This window comes from Elephantulus edwardii, unplaced genomic scaffold (genome assembly GCF_000299155.1).
Source record: "Elephantulus edwardii isolate Elephantulus edwardi_28Jun2011 unplaced genomic scaffold, EleEdw1.0 scaffold00471, whole genome shotgun sequence".
NCBI lineage: Eukaryota > Metazoa > Chordata > Mammalia > Macroscelidea > Macroscelididae > Elephantulus > Elephantulus edwardii.
The window spans coordinates 143,270-164,576 of record NW_006400221.1 but is presented as its reverse complement, the minus strand read 5'-3'; the positions used below and the strand labels follow the sequence as shown (position 1 = coordinate 164,576).

The window sequence follows — 21,307 nt, the reverse complement described above, 5'->3', positions numbered from 1 at the left end:
GACTATCTGGTTGTTTTTATTTCACTCACATCCCTGTGTGAGTTGATTGGATTTGCTGGATTTGGCTAAGAATGAGCTGTTGCCTAGAAGCCTCTTGTTTAGAGCCAATCAGGGCCTGGGGCACAGGCCTGGGTATAGAAAAGTTGCTTGGGTCTGAGGGCCTGCAGCCCTTGGGCTTGGTTTTAATCACGTTTAGAATAAACAATCTTCTAAGACATACAGCCCTGGTCTGCAAACTCACTTTACTGAAGTAACTTGAAGTTGCTGTAATACTTAATGCTGTGCCCCTAGTGTGTCAAATGCTATAATGGTCACTCATGATGGTCAGTGTTTGGTGGAACTGTCAGATTAAGACAGGTTTGAAAACAAGGGTGGTAGCCACTTCCTAAACAACATGTCAGTAGAAACTCTATAAACTTAGAGAAACAGTAGTTATAGAACAGGATTGAGGTCTTCTGTTCATAGGGTCACTATTAGTTGTGCTCGACTTGATAGCACTTAACAACAACAAATTAGAAATTAGGTATTTTATGAGTAATCTGAGAAACAAATTAAAAAGGCAGGCAGAAGTGGCAGAAGTGTTTTGAGGAATTAAAAGAAAAAATCAACTAATAAAGAATTTTTATTTAATAATCTTTTAATTATTTTTCAGTAAACTGACACCCATTTCAGAGGTATCTCAAGGTCGATGCAAGCAAATGGGTGAGAATAAAATCAAGATCTAGATTCAACTGTGTTCATCAGGGATGATGGGCTTCAAGCTCTTTTTCATCTATTAATAAATGTTTCCATGTTTTTTAATAAAAAAAAATGTCTTTGCTTGCACAGAAAATGTCTAACCAGATGTCAAGACACAATAGGGGAAGTTGAAGAGGTGAAGTATGGAGCGTAGAGGTGAGAGGCTGAATGGAAGGTCTGGGTCTTTTTGCAGGAGTGAATAGGTCTTCTGAGACAAGAAGAATCAGAGACAGAGCTGGGGTTGGGAGAAGGTGGATATGGGAAGTGGATTCTAGATAACACTTTCCCAAGACAGCAGAAGAGATGTCCTACATTCCAGAGCAGAAAATTCCCCTCTCCGATTTTTACTTATCTACCCACACCTCCTAAAGTCCACACTGATCTCTCTTCTGTATCTATCTGGATCCTAGAGTGAAGTCCAGTAGTGACTTGACACCTAGAATCCTATAGGTATGTGTGCCAAAAATTGCTGCAATTTTGCCCAAAAAGGATCTCTGATCTGTGATATAAGTCCTCCTTTAGGTCCTCCCCAAATTTCATTTCTCTTGGTGAAACACTCATACATCAAGGCCCAATTCAAGCATCAGCACTAAACAGAAGGCTTCCTACTGCAACACCTCTCTGTCACCTTCTTCTAAACAACCCAGAAGGCCCAGAGGATCTGTGACTGGGGGACATAGACATTGACAGTGTTAGCAGGGCCATGAAGACCCATCTCAGAGAGACAGATGGCAAACCACCATTTTAATTTATTTGTGGTTATAATACAGTGTGTTGAGAACTAGCACTGTTTTGTAGGAAGCTCTGGTGGCATGATCCTTAGGGAGTTAAGCTGCTAACTCATAGTTGACATCACTCTGGCAGTTCAATTCTACCAACAGCTTCAAGGGAGAAAGATGAGCAAGCTCATCCCAGGCGATTTCCAGACTCTGAAAACCCACCAGAGGGTCCATCAACTCGAGGGCTGAGAGCGAGGTTGTTTTGTACGTTTTTGTTTCATGTATTTTCTGCAGGTCTTCTATATTTTAAACACACACAAGAAATGAAAGAAGCAAAAACACAACAATGAAGGGTTAGGACAACCCTGGAGGCACCCCTCTATCATGTCCTCTGGGGTGAGTGATGTGTCTGCACAACACCAAGCCTCCCAGAGCAATGTTTCCATTGAGTGAGAAGAAATGTAAGAATATTGCCAATTATGAGAGATTTCTAATGAATTAAAATAGAATAAAGTGTCTACTAAATGTCAGAGAGCGCAGATGTTCTGTAGGCAGTTGAGCTTCTGACTCAAAGGCTGTGTCTCTCTGGTGATTCGAATCCACCAGCAGCCCCAAGGGGGAAGCAATGGCAATAGGTGAATGAAGTGTTTGTTGAACGGATGAGTGGTAGGTGTCTTAATTATAGATATATAGGTCTCCATGTTACTGTCCTTTAGATGAATGTCTATGTTGGTCCCGCTCTCCTGCTAACTTACAAGACTTCCTAGAGGAAAAGGCACAGAGATTCCTAGTCTGGTCTAGAAAGGACCATGCCTAGGGAGAAGTCCCAGCTTGGACTGACCAAAGATCCTACTCTCGCAGAAACTGTGTCTTGGATCCTGAACTCAGCGGCTTTAGGTGGAGGTGGATGCCGTTCTTGGAGCGCAGGACCAGCTGAAGCAGCTTGATGGGGAGGCGAGAGGGGTCCAAGGAGAACTCAAAGCGCAGCAAGCATAGCGCTGTCACCACCTTCATCTCATTCATGGCAAACTGCTGCCCAATGCAGTTCCTGCAGTGAGCACACACAAAAAAAGAACACTTGAGCTCTGGGGTGTCCAGAGAAAACGAGATTCATTCCAAAAAACAGGCAACAGATCTACAGAAACACATGCTCTTAAGTAGTGTGGCCTATCAAGATTGATAACTAGTTTTGTGTGAATAATCAGCTGATTAATTCATCTGCGTTTAAGGAGGGTCTTCTGGGAACATGGTGAGAGTACCAGACAGAGGAGATTCATACTCTGCCGTGGGATTCTCTGCTGTAACAACTCACATACCCATTCAACTCTCGAGAGGAAGACAATGAATGAGAATGGCATCAAGAAGGGTTCTGGAGACCATTCCGTGCTAGGATCACATCCCCACCTTCCTGGTCCGTCTTATTCACAAAAAGCCCCAAATGATGCTCCTACATAGTCATCAGTATTCACCTCCCCCATCCCAAGGATCAGGGCATGCTGGACCTCTCCTACCTGGGCCCTGCAGAAAAGGGCATGAAAGCGAAGGCGTGGCGTCCAGCCGCATTCTCAGGGGTAAAACGCAGGGGATCAAAGACCTGAGTAGACAGAGCTTTGCTCAAATTTCTGTTATATCTCAGAAGAGGTAATTTAGATAGCACCCCACAATTCCACCTTTTCTCCAGAGCTAAAAATGGGAATACCTCGGGGTCACGCCACACAGCACCATTCCTGTGGAGGGCATAGATGTGCAGAGAGACCAGACTACCTGTAGGCAGAGCAAAAACTCTTATGACCAGTGGTCCACCTCCTCCTACAAAGCATTGATTCCTATGTTAACACCTCCTATAGCTGATAGTCCTTGCCACATTCAACCCCATAAAGTGGGGGTTTTTTTTATCATTCAGTATGTCACACTCAGTTTTTATATCTCTGGCCCTGCACAGAGACTCAAACAGACAATTGAAGAATGAAAAACAGGAAAGAATGGGCCCACATCATTGTGAAGTTGGGTGAGGAGAGACTATTATGCTTATTTTGCTTTCACTTAACTGACCCTCAAGGAGTGATGGTTGAACATGCTCAATGGTAACAGCTTTTTTTCATTAGTTGCTAATCACAGGTCATGTTCAAAGTTAATCACTCTGTAAGAAACCACCACATCAGTTGTACAGGTTGTGCACTGCACAGGATCACAGTCTAGGTAAATGACACCTCCTGAAGTTGTTTAGTGTACAATCTATACGGCTGTACAGGACAGCTCTCGTGAACATTGTTTCCTTAATCCTGACAACCTCTTCTTATTCCTAAATTAACAGATGGGAAATTTACCCACACATCCTAAACGTTGTGGAGTCAGAATTCAAACCCAGTAATCTATGATTATAAAATCTTACCTCTCCCTAAGAAGAGCAAGATTAAAGTGCAAATATTACTATAATACACTGATGGGCAAAGATTAGGGTACAAAGATTAATATAATGTACTGAGGGTGTCAGCATCCCAGAGCTATGTCACCTCCATCCTCAAATCTTCCATAGCTCACCTGCAGGTAGAGAGCGGCCATCCACAAAATTGACAGGCTTGTTGAGCTGGCGGTACACCTGGGGCACAGGTGGGTACAAGCGGAAGCTCTCCTTGATGCACAGGGTCAAGTAGGTCATCTTGCCCAGATCATCCCTGTCAACAACACAGTAGGGCTAATTTTGAGCATGGGGAGCAATGTGGTCCTGTGGCAAGGCAGCCTTCAGCCCCAGCTTACGCCCTCACCACTACGCCCTTGCTGAGCGTGAAGGGTGTAAAAAGGCACATGAGCTCCAAGTGTCCAGGCCAGATCAGGCACTGAGTAACCGCTCTGACTTAAGTTCTCTGGTTTCACTCTTTCATCTCCTCTTCATGTTCAACATCATGTGGGGAAGTTATCAAGGACAAAGTCACTCCTGTATCTTAAGAAATACATTCTTTAAGTTCTGCTTAATTTCCTCTGCTGATCTGACACAAAATGTCAGATCCACATAATTGAATATGATGAGCTCAGAGCCTGATGAGCTAAAAAGAAAATAAAAGATTGTTTCTGGGGGAGATGTGGTGGCCTAGTGGCAAGAAGCTGCACTGCAATCCTAAAGGCATGCAGTTTGAATCCACAGATACTTCACTGGAGAAGGAGGAGCAATTTCCTCCCATGCCAGTCTGATCTGATTTGATGGTACAGAACAAGGAAGGGAAAAAACAAAACAGAGAGAGATTGTTTCTATTTTAGTTTGGCCACCAAGAAGCTCAGAACCAATAGGGAGGTTCCTCATCTAAAACTCTTATTGCCATCGAGTCAGAACAAACTCACAGGTCCAGCAGCTTTTAGAGGCTACAGAATAGCATAGGAAGAGAGTGTCCATCCTTCTCCCTCACAGAAGTTGCTGGATTCAGACCACGTGCTTTTAAGTTGGCAGCACAACTCCTGATCCAGTAGGCCAACAGACCTCTTGATACCTCATAAAGGTGTTCAAACTCTAAGTCTTTTTGTCATTCATCCTGATTTTTTGTTTGTGATTTTATTATTTTATTAAATATGTGTTATAAGCTGCTCTATTATTAAGGAAACTCTGGTGGCAGTCCATAGGGAATTGTACTGCTAACACAAAATCTGTGTCTACCTAAGAATTCAAATCTCTTTTCATACTATTTACAGCCCCAGAAATTTGCTGGAGGGTCAGCTATGGGTCAGTTCAAACTTAACAGTAACAAAGGAGGGAGATATAGAAGCTGCTTTAGATATCCCTAGGTAGCAAAAACAGTTAACAAAATGAGCTGATGGCCAAAGTGTTGGAAGTTCTAATTCACCCAGAAGTACAAAAAAAAAGCCTGACAAAAAGAGGGAAGGAGAGGTGGTGGGGGGCTGAGGATGAGGAGGGGGGTAAATCACATGGTTGCAGTTTGGTGGGTTGAGGGGGAGGAATGTACGTGAGGGAAACACAGTGTAAATAAATTATTGTATACAAATCAACAACCAAAAAATTTTTTTAAAGGCCTGACAATTTACTTCTGAAAAATCAGCCATAGAAAACACTACAGAGCACAGTTCTGACACTCAGAGACTTAGAGTTGACTCAATGGCAATGATTAAGCTCATTTAATTTCTATATGAAATTAAAGTGGGGGAAAATAAAGAAAAACCTATTTTTAAACTTCTGTCTTCACACTTTGCTCACCTCATTATTTTACCTGGGTGACCAGTTGGTCCCTCTTCTTCTCCCTACCTCTTTCTCCTTCACCCCTCCTCTGCCCTCAATGTCTAGTCCACTTAATTTTATCCTAGTATAACTCATTCTCTCTGTGGTTTTTCTCTCACTTCAATAATTTGTTCATAAATGTCCCCCTAGGGCAGGGTTTTGTTTTTTCCTTCCTGTTTGCCCTACTACCTCCTCCAACAACATCTAGCTAGAAACGTTGGAAGATTTCCACTATTCAATGAGTAAAAATGCATAGTAAGGACTTCATCCTCTAAATTACAGACCTTTGTGTTGCAGTTTCAGTCTCTTCTAAGTGAATATAGATTTCTTCATGACTGAGTACTACCTCTGAGGCACTACTGTGTGTCTAGCCCATGTTGAAGACAGTGCATGAGCCTAAGAGGAAAGTTGAAGTGTGTCTAACCCTGGGGGCCCTGCAGAGAGGAGGCCAAGAGAAGAATGTGGGGAGAGGAGGAGTGAAGACAGTGACGGAGAGGAGCTTGATGGCACTAAAAGAAAGTCCCAGAGTTAATTGTGTGTTGGTGGCTTCAGGCTTGAGCTACCAAATAGGCACAAACCATTGATTGAAATGTTGTTTTTCCTTCACCAGAGGAAAAGACCACGGTTTTGGGAGACTGTCGTGCCATCCAGTGGCAAGTGGAAAGGGAGCAGAATTGCCCATCATCACAGTTCTTTTCATCATGAGTTTTCACTTCTTTGTTTTTCTGTTCTCTTGCACTATCTAGAGAAGCAGACTCACAGCCAGTTCTGCCACTGGAGGAAGTGAGCACATAAGCAAACTTCCTCCTGTCGGCAATCTTCTCTAAGTACATCTGACAATTGTTCCATTTTACCAGAATGTGTTGAGAGTGTCTACACTTCCCTTCTCTTCAACAATCACACTAGAACACTGGAAGGACAGGAGAGCTACTGCTGCCCCATATGGTTTCTGGAATGACCCTGGGTTTTTGCAGATGACAGAAGACAGAAAGCCACAGACCTTTCCTGGGGCTGATCTGGACAGGGTAGGCTAGGCTCACCCTCAGTGTCACTCACCACTGGATGGTGTCCCGGTCCCCCAGGATCTCGCGAATCTCCTCCCTACAGCGTTGCTGGTGCTCAGGGTACAGGGCCATGCAGTAGAGAAACCAGGAGATGCCACTGGTGGTGGTGTCATGTCCTTCAAACATGAATGTGTCCACCTCGGCCCGGAGATCTGTGTCAGACAGCTTGCTCCCATTTTCATCCTGGGTTAGGAAAAAAGCACAATAGAACCACTCAAGAAATTTGAAATAGGCAACATAATAGCAGACAGTCAAAAGTCCAATCAAGGGAGGAAAAACTTTTTCAGACTAGGTGTTCATTCATAGAAACTCATCTGGACTGCCTTTTTCCCAGAAAGCCTTTCTGGATCCTTCTCCTAAGCAATTTATGACATTATGCAGGCCAGTGTCAGTCCTGCTCGCTTGTCAGATGGAATGCCTCCTAATGGAGGAAGCCATTTTTATCCATGCCTACCTCTTCCATTCATCTAAGCTTCTAGAAGGCAAAATCGGGTCTTTCTCATCTCTGCATCCCTATCGTAGGGTAAAGCTGATGATAGGAGCTCATTGAGTTTGTGGAGTAGGTGGAAAAATGAACACATGAACTCTAAGATTCTAAGATTTTAGGATTTTAAGATCTTCAGGATCATGTTGTTGTCAATTGCCATTGACTTCAACTTAGAGCAAATAAGTGTATAGCAGAATGAAATGTTACCCAGTCCTGTACCATTCTCATGATGGTTGTATGTTGGAGTCCTTTGTTATATCTATTATATTTATCTGTCTCACTTAAAAGAGGCTTCCTTCATTTTGCTATCTAAAACTGGTCATCAAAATAAATATATAAATAGATAAAAATGGTCATCAGGACCATTATCACACCACACCCTGCACCTTCTGTCTTCGGAGGCTTTGCTAATATGTCCCAAAACAATGAACAGGTCATTTTTGCTGGGGGAGAAATCAACAGGAAAACTACTTAACAACCTCTCTCTCCTGTGCATTAAGGTATGCCTGAGGAATTTGAGGATGGGATGTCAGGGCAATCTCTGGGGCTAGTTCAAAGGTGGATTAGACAACATCACTGACCTGAGCCCCGAGGAGAATGTCCAGGAAGTCCAAGTGTCTCCTTTTCTGGATCTTTTCCCGCTCTCTCTCATCCTGTAGAGCAGCCTTCCTCTCCTTGATGACCTGGTCTGGGCCAGGAACACAGAGGGTCACTGCCAAAGAACTTGTCCTCTGCCCAAAAACAGGCTGAAGCCCAGCAAGGCCCTGAGATTCCAGAAGGCCTAAGGAGGAGCTGCCCTAGAGTTCAGGTTTCCTGAGGGTGGACCCTGAGAGAAAGGCCCACCTGTATGGTCATGAGCTGCCTGGCAAGCACGAAGGAAGCGGCGACCATGGGGGGTGAGCCAGTAGATGAAGTCATTGTGGTACTGGAAGGACTCAATGCGCTGCTGCATCAACAAGGTGAGATCGCTGACTGCCAGGTAGTAGCTGTTGTCCCTGAAAAGGTGGAGGGAGGGGTGGCTTAGCGTGGACCCAGGAGGCAGCCCTGAGCAGCTCCTATTTAAGACTGTGGTCCTAGTTACAGCCCTCTCTGACCCCTTCTTGCCTTTTAACCCCACACTAAAGCTACAATGTGTCTTCCCACCAAGGGAAAGTTCTCTGCTCTCCAGGAACTAGGATGCCCTAGGGTAAGGCCCTTCCTCCTCTCAGAACTCCATCAGCTCCCTTCCTAGCTGGCTTCTGGGGAAGGTACAATCAATCCCAAAGTGCTCCCTGACCTTTGACCTAGGCCACTATTTCCTTTGCCAAAGGTGCATTTCATGAGTGTGTCCAGCGCCATGCGGCCCACGTCGGAGAAGATGTCAAAGCTCTTATCCTCACGAGCCTTTTTCTCCCACTCATCCTGGAGTTAAAAAACAGAAGTCAATGTGGGGACCCAGCCTTGCTGGATTCCCTACCTGGCATTCAGGATCCATGGCCTACCCTTCCCCACCACAACCTCCCTTACACCCAAGTCCTAGCCTGCCCTCTATCCTACTGTAATATAGGATGCAGATAGAGGTTTGAGGAGATAGGGTCAGAGAATAGGAGCAGGAGGTAAACCTTATGGAGCATTTACAGATACTGTTTGCAGGCAAGGGGTGGCCTATAAGAAGAGAAGGACCAAAGGTGGGGATCTCGCCAGGGACAGTTGGCTTGAGCCAGTGATGCTAAGGAGGAGTTTCCTACAAGGCAAAATGCTAGCATGGCTGAGTTTAGGAATTATGCAGCCCTGTAGACCCCTGACCTCTGAAGTCTGTTAGAGATGAGTCATTAATGACATTATTTTAGACAGCAGAGAATGAAAACTAGAAGCTCTGCAGATGTAAAAGGTCTTCATGATGATCTAGGTAGCTCTCAAATCTGCTATAGTTGGAGTCTTATTTAAGCCTTATGAAGCCCCCTTGGCCTGAGAAATGGGAGAGCTGGGTCTCCCAATGGAGATAAGAACCAGGAGCTCCCTGGAAACGTGGAGCTTCACCACCAGATGAGTTTCTGGTTGTGGACGTCTCATTCAGAACAGGGCTTCTGCATCATTGTTGCTTGCAGAGTGGGACCTCTCGCCTCAGAAATTTCCTGCTGCTAAGAGCAGTGACCTCCTCCAGCTCTTTACGTTAATACTAGGGGACATTGTGGACTGACCCAGCGGTCAATGCCCTCCAGGATTCTGGCACAGTGAGCTTACCAGCATGGCATTTGTAGATTCAGAAAACACAGCCACATATGGCTTCAGCACATCATAATGAAAACCAGGTGTGAGCAGCTTGCGGTGCTGATACCACTTGGTCCCTTCAAGGACCAGCAGGCCTTTCCCTGAGAAAGGGATGGGACAGGAAGGAGCAGTCAGTCTGGGTGATCCTGTCCTTTATTGTGCAGTCTGGGACCCAGCAGATGGCTTGTCCTGGAAACTACCCAAAGTCATACCCCTCAAGGTGTGCTCACTAATAAATACATATTGCTTCCTATGCCCTTGCCAGTAATCAGGCAGTAATTTTTAGATAGAGCTTATATTCATGATTCCCAAGTCCTCAAAGCACAGGAAGTGGCAGTGGTTCAGCTTCTGCCTCCTTGCTGTATTCACAAAGACTAGGCTCCGGGAAATTGTGTTCAGAAAGTACTTGACTCAGACAAATGGGGTGCAGCTCCACGGGGAAAGCCAGGCAAAGGAAAGCTGTTGGGCCTTAACTCTCAACTACTGAGACTTATGGTCACAACGTCACATCTTGAGGAAGATTCCATAGTGTGTGTCTCATGGCCTCAGGCAAATCTCTCTCTCTCTCTCTCTCTCTCTCTCTCTCTCTCTCTCTCTCTCTCTCTCTCTCTCTCTCACACACACACACACACACACACCCCTCCTATGCACACACAAAGAGGAATGGAAATGCATTGCTATGTGAAAATGCCTCTGCATTTCTCTACACATTTCTTAAATGTCTTCTTATTTTAGCCTAACTAGATCCATTTCAGGGAGCTCTGGTTGCTAAGTGGTAAGGAATGACACTGCTAATCCAAAAGTATGTGGTTTAAATCCACCATCTGCTCAGCGAGAGAAAAGTGGGCAATCTCCACTGGTGCAAAGTATTGCCTCTGAAAAACCACTGGCAAGTCAACTATGAGTTGACTTTGACTCTATGGTACATACCAACACAACCATTTCACATGAGAGAAATATGGGCTAACTCATCCCATGCAATTTATAGCCTCCGAAAACCCACTGAAGGGTCAGCCATCAGTTGACTCTGACTCAATAACACATAACAACAGCAACAATAACACACTCATTTAATAAGTGAAAAAAACACTAACATTTTCAGAGCCCAGAAAAAGACTCCCTTATGTTACTGGATTAAAAAGAGGCCTAGCTACTAATAAAAAAAGTCAATGGATCAAACCTACCAAGTACTCTTCAGGAAAAAGTTATGACAGTCTGCTTTCATAAAGATTACCAAAATCAAAACCACTTCCCTCAAGTCAGTTCCAATTCATGGTGTCCCTCAGTCAAGTTTCTGAGACTATAAATCTTTATGGGAGGAGATTGTCCATCCTTTTCCTGTGGACCAGCTGGTAGATTCAAACTACTGACCTTTCAGCTAGCATCCTAATGCTAACCCTATGTCCCTAAACCCTAATGCTAAACCCAATGTCCCTAAACCTTCAGGGACATTGTTCAGGGAGTGGGAATATTAAATTCTTCACTATAATATTACATTTTTTTTACTGTACCACCAGGGTCCTTTAATGAGTATTGCCTGAGAAACCCTATGCAATAATACTCTGTCCTATAGGATTGCTATGAGTCAAATTAACTCAACAGCAATGATTTTGCTCTTTTGATTTGTTGCTGGAGGCATTTGTTTACACATTTTTTTGGTCTTGCTTTTTGGTATGTTACAGTTAGATAAATGGGCCTGTGAATGGTTTTTATCCTCTTAGTCCTGTCCTTTCTTAGCTCCCAAGAAGATGCTAAGGCTATCATTGGATCATGAATGAAAGAAGGATTTAAAGAACCTATGGTCCTGGATCAAGATGATTTAAAGGCTCTCATGCATCCTTGACATCAAGCTATACTCCTCATTCTAGCAAACTTCACCAATGAGACTCTTCTCCCACCATTCTCTGTCTTCTGGCTATTCTGACAGCCTAGAGTTCTAAGTGGCACTCACATGGATGCTATTATTTCACATTTTCTCAGGAACCCTATTCAGTACCACTTACTGAAAGTTCTTATGGAATCCAGTACTATCCCTTCCACAAAGCTGTGAACATACATTCTCCAAGAGGTCTTTCTCTGACTGTCCAAGAAACAGGAAAAATCCAATAGTGAAAGAAGTCTACGTCTCAATTTCCCACCAACCAGGGGGAGCTCACTTGCCTGTCCCTTGTTCCCCCGTTTTTAGACTTTTGATAGATACATGGAGGGCAATACATAATTCTAAAGGAACAATTAATTGAGTGAGGGCAAATCATGATCCTGGCCACCCAACACAAATGGACTTGGGATGCGAAGGATAGGGAAGGCAGGAGTGTCTCACTCACCAATCCACTGAAGGAAGAAGTCATAGACATCTGGCGCCTTCGGATCTGCAGGAGAAAGCTTGGTTCAATAGTGGCTACAGTTGTTCTCAGAGGAGACGTCTTTACAAAGGTGGGTAGAATCCTTGATGACTGTTCTAAAACTCAGACCACATGCCCGCCCTCCTCATCCCAGGCTTTTATTCAGCCCTTATTCTTAGAAAGACCCACCCTTTCCCAGGAGTCCTCACCACCACGACTGTACACAGCTTTCGCGTAGTCAGGTTCATAGATGTTCAAGAAGCCGATGAACTGCCCAAACCAGAGTGGGTGAGCGTAGGGAAATTGATGGGCCCAGGACACCACTTTGTCCAGACTTTCTGTCTGCTGAATCTGCAATGATGACAGAGACTCCGAGCCATTTGTAAACCAGGACCCAAATCTCAGAGCAGGGAAGGGGGAAGGACATCCAGGTAGGTCCTGAATGTTTCTTTCTTATGATAAAGACTAACAGGAGAGATCTGCTTAGACAAGTGGTCAGGGGAGGCCTGTTCCTGGAGATATTAACATAAACCCCAAAGGTTAATCAGGATCTGACTGAGTGAAGAGTAGAGAAAAGGCATTCTAGGATAAGGGGCAGCAGGGCCCTGAAGTAGGAAAAACATGGTGTCTTTGAGGAGCTGCCACATAATGAGACAGGATCACAAGGTAAAATTAGAAAAACCATTTGAAGGGTAATCTGAAACTACTTTTTTGTTCATTTCACATAACTTGTCTTTCTAAGTTAGTGTGGGTAATTGTATCTCACTGGGGAGAGGTATGTCAGAGACAATGAAATTGGCTCAAGACAAGACAGAGTTCAGAGCTATTATTGTACAGATCTTATTATATAAGGTCACTGCAAGGAGCAGGTGATTTGATGGCACATAAAAACAGCAAGAATTTTTATTTATTATCCAAAATCTTGGACAGTGAGAAATGGGCATTCAAATCTTGATTTCCACTCACCACCCATTTTCTAGCTGTATAAAGTCAGGAAAATTCCTTAAAGTGTGTGAATCTTTATCTTCTGATCTTTAAAATGAGGGTAATTATGCATACATTTTTGTTTGCTTTGATAGTAAATTAAATTATACAGGAAGTATGCATAGTAAGTCATGTGACATTGACAGTCTTTAACCTGGGTAATGCATTGAAGAACCTAACATTAGATCTTACTCAAGGTACACCCTCAACCCTTAATTCCCTCTCCTTCAAGCCTACCTTTCTTCAATGTGTCTTCAAGCCTCTTCCCTCCATAGTCTGCCCCATTCTACTCCTAAGTGCCCCCCAATGACTCTAGAGAATGTGCTCCAAGCATGGCCGACATACTTAAACATATGGGTAAAAGGATACTTGTACGACACTTGTTGTTGGGTAAAGAAGCTTTCCCCAGTTCCTCTCTAACCATGTTGAGTATCCCTCTGCAAAAATCTCTCTAATCCTCCACCAGCTGAAATCTGTCCATATGCTAAGCTTCTCCAGTACTATTAGAACTTGCCTCACCTTCTACTTTTTGTTAAAACTACTTGCATCCAAGGTAAAAAGCAATGATATTAACACTAACTTCATTGAGATTTGACATGTGGCAGACATTGCATTCAAAGGGCTATGCATATTATTTCATTTAATCCTCAGAATACCCTGTAAAATCGGCACAATCATAATTCCCACCTCATAGATGAGGTAACTGAGGCTCAGTCATATGGTTAATTAGGATCCTTAACTCCACCTAGGTATGTGATTTCACAGATTGTTTCATGATATGATGTGAAAAGGATAATTCCTCCATTTTACAGAATATATATATATATAGTTGTTGTTGTTGTTGTTTAAGTGCCGTCGAGTCACAAGTGACTCTTAGTGACCCTATGAATGCAAATCCTGAACACCTCCTGTATAACTTTCATCCTTTCTCCAGGTTTATAGGGTTTTCCAAGGCAAGCTTTTGTGGAAGTGGATGCTACTCCTGCTTCCAAACTTGTTTTAATTGGGGGAGCTACTGGGCATTTTACAGAATACATTATTTGTAGTAAGAGCTCTGGTGGCATAGTTTGTAATTGTTGTTGTTTTATGTGCCATTGAGTCACTTATGACAAATAGTGACCCGATGTACAACAGCCCTAAAACCTGCTCTATCTTGAGCCAAATTTATTATCTCTGACACACCTACCTCCATTACCACAGTCACTGAATCAATCCATCTCATCAAGAGTCTTCCTCTCTTGTACTATCCCTCCACCCTCCCAAACATGATGTCCCTCTCCAAGGAGACTATATATATATATATATATATATATATATATATATAGTGTGTGTGTCAAATCTTAACCAACCCATAGCTGACCCTCAGACACAGTAAATTGCATGGAAAAAAATTGCTCATCCTTCGCCCAACAAGCTTTGGGTTTCCTGAGTGCAGAGATACATCTATGCCATCTCCAGTTCCCTCACAGAGCTCAAAAGAGAGCTTCAGGATTCCAAGATGGCAGCAGCGGCAGAAACAACGTAGCAAGCTGCAGGAGCAGCAGACCACATGAAGGAGGGCCACCATGGCCTTCTACAGACCTCTGTTTATTGATAATTGAACAGTTAAACAGTTGATGGCTGGTCTTCAGGATGGATTAAGGCTCAACATCAGGAGATCAAGCATTCCCAGGGAGGAACTGGTGAGTCCCACTGCTCCCAGCCCCCTGCTGCTGAGCCCGTGCCACTGCTGCAGCTCCATGAGGCTCCCACTGCTGGACCCCATGGATCCCCTCACATAGGATGGAGAGTAGGTTCTGCTCTCCCTGCCACCCCTCCACCCCCACCCCTGCACTGAGGCTGGTGCAGTGGAGGTGCCACACCACTGCAAAGTGGACTACTTGTTCTGGGGAGGTTTCCTTAGGCAGGCCAGAGAGGAAGATCACCAATACAATGGATTGATTAGAGTCACTGTGAGCTGTCTATGACTTGTCGACACTTAACAGTGGCAGCATGTCCAAGATGGCAGATATTCTAAATGCACCACATCTTTTGACTGCCACTGCCAAGAACTGTTTAGACCTGGGGGGGGGGGGGCGTGGTCTCTTCACCACTTTCAGGTTCCCTTCTCCATTTATAAAGGGGGAAGGCAGTGACACCTACTTCAAATTACACTATGACCACTTATTGGGGGCAGGGGGGTGGGGGGTTAAGGTGGCAGTGCTGGAATTGGGGACACTGTTCCTGGCCACATGGTCTTTGGTGAGGCATGAGGTCCGGACTTGGGGGGGGGGGACTTTGGTGGGGAAGTGTGCCAGCCAACCCCTAGGGTGTGTCTTCCAGCCCTCAGGGAGTGCCGTCCAGCCCTCGAGGTGGGCTATTTGGCCCTGGGGGAGAGATATTTGGTCCTTAGGGTGCAGGGCAAGCCATTCTTGGCCCTGGGGCAAACCGGCCCTTGGAGGGAGCTCCTCAGCCCTCAGGTTGTGCCATCCGACTCCTGGGTAGAAAAAACTGCCTAGGATGTACAGAGAATTTTATCTACGCTACTTTCTGCCACCCTTTCCCCCAGTATACCCTTAAGTAACACCTGCAAAGCCCTTCTATTGTAACTCACAAGTTTGTTCTCTCTAGGTTTGCTCCCTTTCCTATAGGTAACCTTAACACTGAGTTTATTCCAGACCTGACCCTGAACACAGTTTCAGAGACAAAAATGAAATACAACTGCCAGCCAAGGAAGCAAAGGAGGATGGAGCCTCAGGGTTCAGTTAGCCATCCCCACTGGACCCACCTGGGAAAACACTGTGCAGTCCAGAGGGGAGTAAAAGTCAGGAAAATATCTTCTAATAGAGCAAGAAGACAAGCAGCTTTAACCCAAGAACTCCAGTAAGGTGATAAAGTGTCCTCCCTTCCCCCTTCACATCAATGCCCCTGTTCAGCATGAAGAAGCCAGAGAGTCTGTGCCCAATTCCCAAATGAGAAACCCACAAGTGAATAACACAGTTTGTTTAATCACCATTGGACTATGCTTATCATTGCCCTGTATGATCTTGTCCCCACTGGATCCTTTAATTTCCTTCATCTGCTTCCATACCAACCAAATTGTGCAGCCCCCAACTTCATCCCTCCAATTTTCATCCCTGCCCATCCTCACCCTTCTGCTCCCAACCCTCACCTCCTTGTAGCTGCAACATGTTTTTCCCAATAAAATTAAAAAATTAAATTTAAAAAAGAGAGCTTCAGACATAGTATATACTTAACAAAGTAAATGTTGGATATTTGAGAGGAATTTTAAAAATAAAAAAGAAGAGAGGAGAGAAATCATACCAAGAATCTGGCTAATCTATTGGTATATTCACACAATGGAATAGTACGCTGCATTGAAAAACAAGGAACTCATGCAATATTATTCAAAATGGGTGACCCTGGAGGACATTATGCTGAGTGAAACATCTCAGTCACAAAAGGACAAATACTGTATGGTGCCACTGTTATAGAATGAGGCTGACATCAAGGTGGGGGTGAAACAGAAAAACTGGATAAATTATGTATACTGCATTGAAGCCAATGAGGGAAAGAACAGTTTAAAAGTAATATATTTTAGGCATTATGATTATCATAATAGTTCAGAATGAGGGTTGCAGAGTGGAGTATACTTGGGGTGGGGGTGGGGAGATGCGGGGGGATTATATACCAATAGAGGAGTTTTTTTCCTTTTGCTTTTCAAGGAGAAGAGCGAACAGCATGTGGCGGTGGGGTGGGGTGGGCTGGGAGAAAAGTGCAGCAATGAATGAATAGAAACCCAAAATCTCTGTAAATGTCCATTGAAATTCAAAAAAGAAAAAAAAATCTGGCTAATCTAAACATTTGCCAGAGATGGTCAGTCTTACGAGGAACAAGCAGAAGATCTTGCTCAATGTGTGAGTTTATGGAAGGGTCACCATTAGCACTTCCCTTTATAGTAAACTGATCAAATTTCTATTTGTTCTCTACAGCTGGTCCTAGTCTCCCTGTTCTGTCTAAATTTATACTCATTTTAGCATTCTGTCTCTTTACACAATGAATAAAAAGGAAAAGATATGCATTAGTACCTACTATGTGTGTGATTTCACAGATTGCCTCATAATCTCATAAAAAGCATAAAGGATGATTTCTCCCATTTTACAGGGAGTTGCACTCACATTGAAATACACACATATATGTTATTTTGTGCTGAACCAACCTATAACTGCCCCTCAGCAGGTTTTAAGCAGTGAATCAAACAAAAGAAGATTATCCATCCTTCTCCTGTGGAGCAGCTGATGGATTTGAACTGCCTGCCTTTGGGATTGCAGCATAGCTTCCTAACATACTGTTTAATCTATCCAGACTTTATGAAAACAGTTTCTGAACACCTTACTATGAATGATACATGCAACCCGGAATGTATATAAGCTTCACAGACACTTTGGCTATGTCCTGACAATTGGAGCCTTATTTTTGGAATGATGAATTTCTCTGTGGGCATGCAGTCTCGTGCAGTATACAGATTACATGTGGTTGTAGCCTTTGAGTATGACCATTCTCCCTTCTTTTCTTCACCATCTTGGAATTGAAAACTCAGAAGCTGGCCATGTTCTTCTCCCTGGAAAATCCCTCCTCAAACTTTCTAGTCACTCAATTCATGTTGTAATATCTTGAAGACAACCTTGAGGAAGGGCACAGAGCAAACACTTTAGTTTCCCATATATCCTTCTCTGACCAGGCTACTGAAGAGGCTACCCCTGTTAGTCCTGGAAATTTTCTGGCTACTTTAGTTTGCCGTGAACCTTGCTGCCTTCTCTGGGGTTTCTCTCTTCCCAGGTTCTCTACACACTCCATAGGCCCCTTACTTCACTGCTTCTGAATTCAGCAGTCTAGTCTCCCTTCTGTCCGCAAGAGGACTTGTAAGAGTTTTTACTGGCCTTGAGTACCCACGTCAAACAAGCACAGAGTGGTAAACATCATCCCCCCCACTCACTGGTAAGAGAGAACCTTCTGGTGTCGCTGATTCTTTCCCATCCCATATTCTGCATGCGATCCCTGGAAGTGCCCCACCTCAGCCAGTGTTTGTCTTATTTTTCCATGTTCCTTTCTGAGTTCTCATCTGCATCCCTCCCACATCTCAGGAACCCAGTTAGGTACTGGCAGAAGGAGCCTACATCACAAAGGAGTCAGATAACTAGGAATTTGGGATTGGAAGAAGAATTTGAATAATCTGTTTCATCTAAGCCCCACTCTTCTTTTTGGCTTTGCACGGGCTCCTCTGTAGCACTCTATAAGAGACAGGAGCCTTGAACTTGTGCTAACCATGTTCACAGTTTAAACCTGCACCTGCTCCTTACTCTTACTTTCCCCTACATGTCTTTGTCCAGAAAAACCTGATGAACATAAGGACGTATTCCAGCAGCCTGGTCCCACTGTGGGAGCTTCGGTGGACTGGGGTGTCCTATCTCTGAAGGGCATCAGACTGCCTGGCCAGATCCTCTGGTTACACAACTGGACATCTCAAATCTGTTCCCAGATGTCCTGAGCTGAGATACTTTCAGGACATGGAGGCCTGAGTCAAGCTTGTTTTTCTTACAAAGGAAGGAAGCAGAGAAAGATCAGGGCAGCAACTGTTGGCCTCACTCCCTCATCCTCAAATTCACACTCCTCTTTGACCTCATTGAAAATAAACAATAGGAAGTGGGAGTAGCAAGCTTTAACTCATCACTGATCAGTCTCTTTTCTGCTCCCCTGGAGTCCACGCAAAGTCAACATTGCCTCCTTGAACCACACACCCATCTACAGGTGAGAAGGCTGAAATAAAAAAAAAAATCCAATTTCAATATGCAAAGCTGAGTTATTTAAAGCAAAACCACATGCAAGAAAAATCATCCACAAGTTAGAAGGGAACCATCTCACAGGAATCCAGGCTGACTGGAAATCCTGACTAAGACTCCTGCAACAAGTCATAGTCAATGAACCAGCTATACCCACAATTGTCAAAGCAGGAAAGTGGAGAAAAGAAATCTGTTCACAAACAATGGTGGGAGTTTATGAAAACATTTGGGAAGGGCCAATAGAAATAATTATCCCTTCCCCAGCATATTGGAGTCCCTTTGAGGCAGGTCATGTTGCTGTCACCTTCAGAATACCAGGGTTGCCTAGTGCAGCACCTTCACAACATGAGAATCCCGACCCCTAATGGCTAAAAGATTTCTTATGACAGAAAATTTACTACTTTTCAAAACAGCATAATCTTCGGAATGTTCTCATTCTTTATATGATTCTTAGACACTTCCTGTGGCCTTTCTTTCACTTTCCCCATGTATCCTCACTCTGTTCTAGAGAATCACACAAACTCCCACTGCCCAAGGAAGTCCTGAAGGGATTGGGAGTTGGAGGCCCAGTTCTCCTGGGTCTGTGCTCCTCCAGAATGGGCATCTTAGGTTGCCTTGGGTACCCCACCCTGAAAGTCCTCATACATATTCAAGACTGCTGTTGCTTATTAGGTTCAGCAAAGCTGTGCATTTAAAGCAAAAAGATCATGAGCACCTGCTGAGAAAATCATTCAGAAGTGGAAAAGAGTCAGCTCTCTGAAGCAACCATTGGTGGGAATGAACTTAGTTTAAACAATCTCTAGGTACTCAATTATGGAGTTGAGCAGCAAGCTATGGAAAGGCTGAAGGGAGAGAATTTAATAGTAAAGATTCTTAGGAACAGAGAAGTGCCTTCCCTACAACTTTAGTAATAATCAAGCGACTTCACTCTTTATCCTCCCTTTCAGAGATAAAGGTACTTAAACTCGTACACGTAAACATACAAGATAGAGAAAGGGCCCTGGGTCAAACTTCCATGAGTCACTATAACTCTCCTACTTACAAAGTATCAACTTTAAACAAGTTTTACTAACAATTAAGTAAATTAACAAACTAAGTAAATATAGACCTTGTCCAAAGTTACACATACTTAGGTCTTTAGATTATAAAACCATCCTCTGTAACTAATACTTCTTCTGTCTTCAACATTCAAAGATAAACTTCAGTGCCAGGAATAACGAGGAGAAGAAGAAGACTAAGGGAGCATCTAAACACCTAAGAAGACAGGCAAGCAGGGATGCCATAAATGCCCAAGCATTCAAGGGGATGCGGACATGAGTCCTCATCTACTTTCAGTGACTTTGCTGCTTGAGTTGAATCCCGCAGAAATTCGCCACTTGTTTAACAAGCAAGCATTGACCACCACTCTTTCTTAAACTCTCTCCTAGATGTCTTGCCACCTCTCCTCATGTCCCCTCTCAGTAGCTCCTGTCCCACCAACTGATGCTCCATAATATAGTCCTGAGCCTCTTCTCATTCTGCACAGTCTCCTCGAGGCTCTCCTCCACTCATATCTTTCTTTGGCATCTGCTTGCCTATGATTTCAAAATCTTCTGCACATTCCAACTCATTTTACTTCTGAGCTCCAGGAACATAATCAACCACTTTTTGGACTGATGACAACAGCCTGTGTTTCTTTTGAACAAATCTTAATTTCCCCTTTAACATACCAAATCAAGTATTGGCTGAAGGAAGCATTAACACTTTCCATTTACTAGTCTGGAGTGATTAACAACAATCATACATTTAGGTATGTTTTACAATTGTTGTGTTGTTGTTAACTGCCGTCGAGTCTTAGGCGACTCATAACAACCCTATGAATCAAAGTCCTGGACACCTGTATAACTTTCGACCTTTCCCCAAATGTTTTACAATGGGTAGGATAAACACTCAATATCAATAGTATATTCAAATAAACACATGAGCTCTTAAAAAAAATTCTAGTTTCTTCTTTTCATTTGTACATTATTACTATCTTCATATTCATAGACACAAGGCCTTGAGGCTCTGGCTGGGTGGAAGCAGAATATGTTGGCCACTTGTCAATCACCTTGTTTAACTGGCCTGCCTTTTGCCCTAAGCCACTCTAGATTCCACTTTACTCAGCTGCAGCACAACTTACTTTCCTTTCAGCCTTTATAGTTAGCAACCAAAGTAACCCTCAATAAAGCAAATTTTTCATTTCTTATACCTCTTCATTCTTTTTGGGAGGTCTTTCACATAACTGCACTCATCTCTGCCTTTGCTGATGTTTTTATGTTCTAATAATGGACATTTTTGTGCCCAACAGAACAAAGAAGAACCTCATTAAGATTCAAAGCTGATCTAATTCCATCTCACAATCCAGGTATATTGCCTTTACACTACCCTTGAGTCTGTAGCAGAGATCGAGTCTTGGATTTCAAGATAATGGGAATCAGTCTGCTGCCTGCCTCATCCCCACTCTGAAGCACCACTCCCACTGAGGCCAGTCTGGGAGACAAGAGTGTGGGAAAGATTCCAGTGGAAAAGCTGAAAGGAAACAATGACTCCCAGGACATCATTCTCTTTTCCAAGCACCTACACTCTTCATATCCTCATAAGATAAAAGGGAGAAAATGAACACACACACACACACACACACACACACACACACACACACAC

At 43.7% G+C, this 21,307-nt stretch overlaps 1 protein-coding gene and 1 pseudogene across 1 annotated transcript; one reads left to right on the top strand and one right to left on the bottom strand.

The window, feature by feature from the left end:
* Positions 1–2,306: 2,306 nt before the first annotated feature.
* Positions 2,307–14,571, bottom strand: LOC102866079 (cytochrome P450 4B1-like). The gene is made up of 12 exons (XM_006902915.1): positions 14,456–14,571; positions 12,032–12,222; positions 11,805–11,849; positions 9,454–9,581; positions 8,507–8,631; positions 8,074–8,225; positions 7,812–7,918; positions 6,736–6,926; positions 3,999–4,132; positions 3,157–3,221; positions 2,969–3,051; positions 2,307–2,505 (listed from the first exon to the last, which is right to left on the bottom strand). The coding sequence occupies exons 1-12, from the start codon at positions 14,569–14,571 to the stop codon at positions 2,307–2,309; spliced, it is 1,536 nt and encodes a 511-aa protein (XP_006902977.1).
* Positions 14,572–14,588: 17 nt separating this feature from the next.
* Positions 14,589–21,307, top strand: part of LOC102865676 — a 33,665-nt pseudogene continuing 26,946 nt past the window's right edge.